Raw genomic sequence first — 8,162 nt, 5'->3', positions numbered from 1 at the left:
GCACTGCCTCCCCGAAGGGAGGGAAGGGCGGCTCTGACGGGCCCAATGAGCGGGGAGCCCGAGTGGGACTTCCTCCCGGAATCCCGTTGGCCAGAATAGCTGGGCCGTGGGTGACACGTAAGTTAAGTGAGAGGCGGCGGCGGCCGAGGCTCCGCAGCCGCGTCAGTGACACCGGCCCGCCGTCCCCCAAACCCGGCCGGGGCAGCCGGCCCCCACCCAACTACTCATCCCCGCGGGCCGCGCGCTGAGGCGCCGCCTGGAGCCCGGCTCCCTTTGTTGGGCGCGCACCCCCTCCTTTTGGTGGCAACAAAGTCGCGCAGTGAGAGCTGCCGCGAGGGGGCGGGGAGCGGCAGGGGCGGGACTCCGAGCGCCGCCGGGGGCAGCCAGGCCAAAAAGTGGGGAGGAGGGAACAAGGCAGGCGGCATCTGCGGACCGGCGCGAGGACAGCCCGCTCAGAAGTATGCGGAGGGCCCCCTCCCGGGCCCAGGCACTCAAGGAGAGTCAGCCTCGCCAAAGTTTGGCGGCGGTGGCTGCCCCGGCGGCGTCGATGGCTGCACGCCCCGCGGCGCGCGGAGGCTGAGCGGGCGCCACTTACCCTCCGGCCCAGCTTTTGTGTCTCGCGTCTCCTCCTCATGCTGCGTCCGGCCACCTCCTGCGGCGGCCGCTGCTGAGGCGCCCGCTCGGTCCGAGGGGAGGAAGGGACGGCGGCGGCGAGGACGGCCGCGGCGCGGGGTCCCGACGGGACTATGGGAAACGGGATGTGCTCCCGAAAGCAGAAGCGGATCTTCCAGACGCTGCTGCTGCTGACCGTGGTGTTCGGCTTTCTCTATGGCGCGATGCTCTACTACGAGCTGCAGACACAGCTGCGGAAAGCCGAAGCGGTGGCACTCAAGTACCAGCAGCACCAGGAGTCCCTTTCCGCCCAGTTACAAGGTACGGTTAACGGGACGCGCGCGGCCGGTGGCCAACTTTGCCCCGCGCCTCCCGCCCCGACTGGAAAAGTGGTTTTGATGAGCTGTTGGCACCGCGGGCACCACCTCTGACCTTCAGGGACATCAGAGGCAAGCCCCGCCGGACCCCGGAGTGTCAGAGATGACACATCCGCATCCTCCCGCTTCCTCCGGTGGTTACATTTGAAATTGGCAGCGCCAGCCCAGGTTCCGCTGGGCGATGGATGGGCGGGTACACACTGAGTCTTTTACCCCAGCCCTTGTCAAAGGCCCGGCTGCAACCCGGGCAGACAAACCAGGATCCCTGCCTCCGCTCCTGCCAGCCGATCCGGAGGGGCATGGTTTCCTGGTTTCTAGGCATTTGCTTTCCAGTTGACGTCAGTAGCCTAAGAAATGGGGAGTTCGGCCGAGATTTCTCAAACTTCTGTTTCTTCAAGGGAAATTAAGCCATGACCTGGTGGTCCAAACTAATGGCCCAGTCGAATGGAGCCTAGACCTGCTAGTTGCTTATCTCTTAACTCAGTAGTGTGACTTTAGAGATGTTGGATGTGTTGGAAAAGTCCACGCTACTGTTCACCATACTGCAGGTATGTTTTTGGAAAAAGAAAAAAAAAAAACTTTATAACTTTCAGTTTGTCCCGGAGAGGTGCAAGAGGAGAAACCTGGTTTTTCACTTTGCCAGACACACAGCAAACACAATGTGAGCAATACCTGCAGAAAGACGGAAAGCTCCTATCCTTCTATTTTAGAATCCCATTTAACGTAAATTTCAGGAACATAAACGATGCATGACTGCAAAGTAAGCACCATGTGGCCTTGTTAAGAGCAGAGTCATCCTTTACGTATTTTTTGAAAGCTTTTTCTTATACTTGTGGTTAGTTTTCAACACTTATGCAGTCCTCTCCCCACCAAAAAAAGTAATAATAGTAAAGGGCTCTGAGTAGTGAAATGTTGACAGTCCTTGCTGATCATGCAAATATAGCTTATTTCATATTTCTAGGAAGATACAAGCTGCATGGATAGTTTCTGTCATTGTATATTTATACAAATATAAAACAGATACCTTTTCGTTGCTTTAGCTATTTTGAATGTTTTCTGATTCTTGGTCTTACTTGCTTTTCCCGACTTAGAAACAAAGGAAGTATTTTTAGCTTACTGAAGCTGTATAGCCACAGGCAATGAAAATAGGAGCTGGGCTTTGTTCAAAAGGAAAATCTGTTTTGATTCAGTCTTACTTTAAAAATGTTTTTCTTTAAAACTTGTTGAAATTTACCCATGAGTTAATGTTGGTATGCAAAATATGGATATTTATTTATTTACTTGTTTACTTAGAAGACACCAGCGGCAGTTAGACCAAGGGAAAAACTTGCCATCCAGTAGTACAGTGGCAGGACTGGATTTTCACACACGTGACTGGAAGGGTGTATATGGTGGATTATGCAAGGTTGATGCCTTGTTCTCTTAGTTCAGGAGACTCATGAGAGCAGGTGCTGTCACATTCACCAATACATCCTCAGCACTGCACAGTGCCTGACACTCAGGAGGGGGTCAATGTATATATTTATTCAGTGAACAAACAAATTTTAACTGTGATGAGAAAACTAGTTCCAATCACTTTTGTCTGCTTTCTCAGACTTCGCTTCCTAGTCTGCTTTTTGAAAAAAACCAAGTAACAACAATGAACTATTTTGCCCAAGTAGCACATTTGCCTAAACTCCCAGTGCTGGAACTCATTGACTGAGGAGGCCCTGATTTCTGAGTCATGGCCTTTCTTTGCAGTATTCCATTTAGAAAATCCATCTCAGTTTTTTTCCCCCTTTTATTTGCCTTCTTTTGGTGTTGGTAGTGGGGGAGAGGGGTGGTAAGTGGTAATACAAGACCATTAAAATACACAACATTTGCTTTGCTGCAGGAGATGAAAAGAAATGTTGTAGCTAGTTGGAACAAGTGGCCTTACAGTCCATTTCTTAATTTAGTGTTTTGCCATTTGCTCTTGAATTGTGGTGCTGCACAGTTGCAATATGATTATGTGTGAAGAATGATTTCCCAAGCAGGCTACAGTTTCTTCTTCTTCTTTTTTTTTTTTTTTTTTTTTTACAATTCTTATTTTTTCACAATTCTGTTCTGTAGCATTTATTTTGGATTTCACATCTGCAGGCCATTTAATGAAGATTTTCTGATGGTACGCAGCTTTTGCTTCCCTTTTCCAATGACAAATGACATTTTACTCAGCGGTGCTGTGTACACATATAGATTTGTTTTTGGGACATTAAACTCTCCATTCTTAAGACTTGTTTCGTTGTGTGAGATCTCTTGACCTGGCTTGGATTAAAATCAGAGTTAATTATGAGTGGCCTTCTTTTTTTAAAAAATGCCTCTTGAAAAACGTTAAGTAATTTGGCCATGTAATCTGAAGGTATACATTTGTTAAATGAATGTATTTAGGTCATCTTCAGTTTAATAATGGGTTGTCACCAGACATTATTCTGAAAGTAGGTTATGTCTAACTCCAAGTGTATTTTGGAGTAGAACAGTTCCATAAATAGGAAATGGCAGGGGTTACATGGGGAAAGTTCCAGACTTTGGCAATGCTCCGTCCACTAAAAACAAATGTCTGTGTCTGCCAGCCTCTCTATCTTCCATCCATAGTGTTCCTTAATTATATTGAGGAGTGGGGCAGAGGTTACCTCTGGTGGCAGAAGCAGTAGTAACAACCTTTGACCAGCGCAGTGTTTAGTTAACTTAAAATTTTTTTAAAAAAAACTGCTTTTGGGACTTCCCTGGCAATCCAGTGGTTAAGTCTCGGAGCTTCCACTGCAGGGGGTGCGGGTTAGATCCCTGGTCAGGAAACTAAGATCCCATGTTCCTCGCCAAGCAGCCAAAAACAAAACAAAACAAAAAAAGCAAAAATGCTTTTGGGGCCATGCTCCGTTTTCTGTGTCTATAAACAGTGGTTCTCAGCTTTGACTGCCCATCACAGTTACCTGGGGGCAGCTCCCAGTCCAATTAAGTCACAATCTGTGGGGTGGAACCCACCTGGCAATCTCCCCAGGTGAATGCAACGTGCAGCTGAGGTCGAGAACCACAGCTCTGTAATCTTAAGGCTGAGCTGATTCGCACATTTACTTCGCTGGCTTGGCTGCAAGGACATTTGAGGCTTTCTTCTTTTACCCCAAGCATGTGATTCAAATTCTAGCCCTGCAACTTTCTGCATCATCTTGGGCCTCATTTTTCTTATTTATATAATGGAGATTAGAGTGACCTATTTTATAAAATATTGTGAGGATAAAATAATTAATACCTGTGAAGCTCCTAGCACATAGTAGGTACTGCTCATTCAACATTAGCTGTTGTTATCATAGCAGTCCCTGTTTGAGATAGTTGATCATTTTCTCTTCCCAGGGTTGCCATGGGTAAAATTTTGAAATTGGCAGAATTTGTTTTTATAATTAGCTCCTTTTTTGTTGTACCTAAATGAACATCAAAGAAAATAGACAGACTGGAATAAATCCAAGTACTTTACTCTGGATAAGGGACCCTCCCTGACAATTTAAATTTAGAATTCAAGTCTGGTTACTAATTAACTCTCTTTATATCATGTCAGATTAGGAGAGGGTGTGATTGCCAGAGGTAGGCAGTAACCTTGTGCAATAAGATCTGGGAGAGGGATGTAACTATTTAAATTTTGGGGGGGGCAAACAGTCCCTCATTCTTTTTTTTTTAACATCTTTATTGGGGTATAATTGCTTTACAATGGTGTGTTAGTTTCTGCTTTATAATAAAGTGAATCAGTTATACATATACATATGTTCCCATATCTCTTCCCTCTTGCGTCTCCCTCCCTCCCACAGTCCCTCATTCTTAAAACATTGTATTACATTATTGCAGTGCTCTTGGTCTTCCCAGTGATGACCAGAAACCATCAAGAAAAGGTTCATAGGGCTTCCCTGGTGGTGCAGTGGTTGAGAGTCCGCCTGCCAATGCAGGGGACACGGGTTCATGCCCTGGTCCGGGAGGATCCCACGTGCCACAGAGCGGCTGGGCCCGTGAGCCATGGCCGCTGAGCCTGCATGTCCGGAGCCTGTGCTCTGCAATGGGAGGGGCCACAACAGTGAGAGGCCCGCGTACTGCAAAAAAAAAAGAAAAAAGAAAAAAAGAAAAGGTTCATATGATGTCTTCTATGCTCCTATTCCAGATAAGTGTATTACAGTTATTTAAAACAAACACGTTTGGTGCTTCTAAGGGTGACATGGTTATTCAAGTTAGTTGTCCTTTGCATTATGTTCCCTTGAGACATAGAATGGCCCATTTGCCTGAGCATGAAAACATATTGTATCTGGTTTCTTCTTTGTTTTCAACCTACCCTGAATTTGCTTTTAAAAAAAAATAAAAAGTTCTCCTTCAGCTCAGGACCAGGCTTTTAAAAAATTCTTTCATCTCCAGTGCTAAGTGCTTGGCATATACTGTAGTAGGTGATCAATAAATACATAGGTCTATACCTATATATTCATTGGCTCTCTGCCAATGAATGTGCTTCTATACGGTGAGCAGTGAAATGTAGTGGATGTGGGCTGAGGAGTCAGAGCTCTTGGATTTGATGTCTTGCTATATATATATATGTATATTTTTTTTAACCAGCTGGGTGATCTTGGGTTACTTAACATCTCTGTGATTTGCTTTCATCATATGTAATAATCAGGATAATAAACTGGAGATAATGTTTATAATAGTTTGTCATAGGATCAGTAGTGTTAGCAGGTGTACAGTGCTTAGAAGGGTGATACTTGCATTTTGGAATACTGGGGAACTTCATGTACAATGGAGTGGTTCACAGACCTCAGTAATTTAGCCCCACGGGTATAGGCAATGCGTAGTAGGGATACTCGTTTTCAAGTGCAAAGTTAGGACACACAAACATCAATTAGATGTTGTCTATTAAATGGACATTTTCACTGAAGTACATACATGGAGCAGTTAAAAGGTGAAATTTATCAAGCTGTTTTTGTTTAGTTCTGTTCTATTTTAAAAATGGAACAGACATAAAAACTCTTTATGTAAAACCCTGCCTTAAGATTTATTTTCTGAATAAAAGATAAAAGCTTCTAGATAACTTTTGAAAATATGACTCAGTTAAACATTCTGTTAAATACATGTGACATGCACGAATATGTGTGACTCCACACACTGTACCTGCCTTAGTCGTCCCTGTAAATTGGAACTCGCCAAGGAAGAGAATTGCTCAGTATCTGTGAGCCTTTTGTTTAAGTCTGAGGTAGAAGACCCAGGCATGTTATACAGTTCACTACATCCAAGTAGATTGGAAAACTTACCTTGACCTTTTAAAATTCCCTCCTGCCTTACCAAGAGCTGGGACAGGAGACCAGGTTTTAGAGACTTAAGGAATGAGTGAATTGGAGTTTGAGAATGACGACTGAAGCCGGGAGGACCAAAATGCAAATGATTTGAGAGAAACTAGAAGACGTGAGAGAGGGAGAAGGGGACTAACATCAGTTTATGACATTTCAAAGCATTGGGGATGATTCTTGCCCACATCTGCGTGTCCTAAAAAGAAAGAAACGGACTAGCGAAGGGGGAGTGGGTTTGGCATCAGATACTGTTAGAATGCAACTCTGGTGTTTACCAATGGAGTGACCTTGAGCAGGCAGGTAACCCCTCTGAACTTCGCTTTCTTCCTAGTTCGCTGGGGATATTTTGCACACTTGCATGCACTAGAAATAATACATCTAATGTGACTAGCACAAATCCCAGAGCGCATCACTATGACATTTACTAGGTAACCAGGACTGCTGTTGCAGGATTAATACTGGGCTACTTTTTATTTTGCCCACCGTGTATTACATCTAGTAGGTAATAGAGTCATTATCTGTGGTCTAATTGTGACTCTTTTCAGAGCCATATGCCCACCTTGGCTGAAACTTTTACTTGATTAAAGACACTCTCACTCTGTCTTTTCTACTATATTGACCCTCTTTTGGTAAGAAAGGACTTGAGAACGCTTTGCATGGTAGCAGCTAAGAGTTGCTGTTTTTCATTTTGACAAATAAGTGTTCTTATTTTATCACTGAGGACAAAATGTTTTTGCTACTTTTGTCAGTGGTTTATGGGTTTTGTAGCTTTGTTTGGAAGTGAAATATGTATAACTTTACTGTAAAATAAAAATGGCCAACTGTATTTTTTCTTTCGAGCCACTCTTATTTGAAACAAATTTATTTTGATAGAAATTTGAAAATTTCCTTGAAAGAATTAAATTATGTTAAATACATACCATTTATTGAGTGTCTGCCACATTCAGGTGCTGGGCTTAAGCACTTACATGCATTTTCTCACTTAACCCTGACTGAGCACTTTGGTGTGAAGGAGTAGTCTGCGGCTCAGAGGGGTAAATTAAGTTGCCAGTGTCAAGGTCGAATCTAATGACTCCGCACTTGGAACCCCAATGTGATTTCCTAGCCTGTGTTCTTTCCACAGTACTCCATTGCCCTCAAAATTATTTTAGTGTCTCTGTGACAGTATTAAAGGTTTTGAGAAAGTGGGTTAGGTGGGTCATGTGAGGATTCAAGATAAAATTTAGAATCAGAAGTAACAGGTGTGATTATTTGATGCAGCATTTCCAGAGTATAGGACATTTGGTGCTGTTGAAAAAGGTGATTTTAGTTGACACTGGAGTTGATTTTAGGTGATCTGCAGATGCTGCATAAAATAACATCAGATCACATGAGGAACTTCTGCCCTTTTGAATTCCCTTTCAGTGTTTTCTTGGCAAGTCAAGGAGAAACTCTCGGTTTGATACTACAGCCTCCCTCCTAGATATAGTTGCTCATTTGTTTTCAGAGAGCCGACTTCACGCAGCCAACAGCCTGACAGCTAGACTTTAATAATTGTTTTGTTGTTTTATTGTATTTAAATTTTACGGTTACTACCCATTAATGGCACGTTAAGTCAGATTTTTCATTTACAAAGTAGTAGTGTAAAGTTTCCTTTTTAGAAGTTTATGTTAGGGTAAAAAGTGAACATTTGGCCACCCATTGTACCTATGCAGGTTTTGCATGTATAAAATAAGAACTCATGTTATGAGTACCTGCATGTCTGACGTTCAAGAACGCATCACTTGGTGATACAGACACTGAATTTTACAGTTAAGAAAACAATCCTGAAGAGGATGAATCACTTAGCATATGTCTCAAGCTAAGC

The 8,162-nt window shown here is 43.8% G+C and overlaps 1 protein-coding gene across 2 annotated transcripts in view; it reads left to right on the top strand.

Annotated features, from left to right (window-relative positions):
• Positions 1–746: 746 nt before the first annotated feature.
• The window catches only part of GOLIM4 (golgi integral membrane protein 4), an 80,811-nt gene continuing 73,395 nt past the window's right edge, over positions 747–8,162 (top strand). For both annotated transcript variants that reach the window (XM_065876777.1, XM_065876779.1), the window contains exon 1: positions 747–933. In XM_065876777.1, the coding sequence (XP_065732849.1) occupies positions 747–933 (187 nt within the window). The remainder of the gene's footprint in view (positions 934–8,162) is intronic.

This window comes from Phocoena phocoena, chromosome 4, assembly GCF_963924675.1.
Source record: "Phocoena phocoena chromosome 4, mPhoPho1.1, whole genome shotgun sequence".
Classification (NCBI taxonomy): Eukaryota; Metazoa; Chordata; class Mammalia; order Artiodactyla; family Phocoenidae; genus Phocoena; species Phocoena phocoena.
The sequence above is the reverse complement of the archived record's forward strand: the minus strand, read 5'-3'. Positions and strand labels throughout refer to the sequence as shown.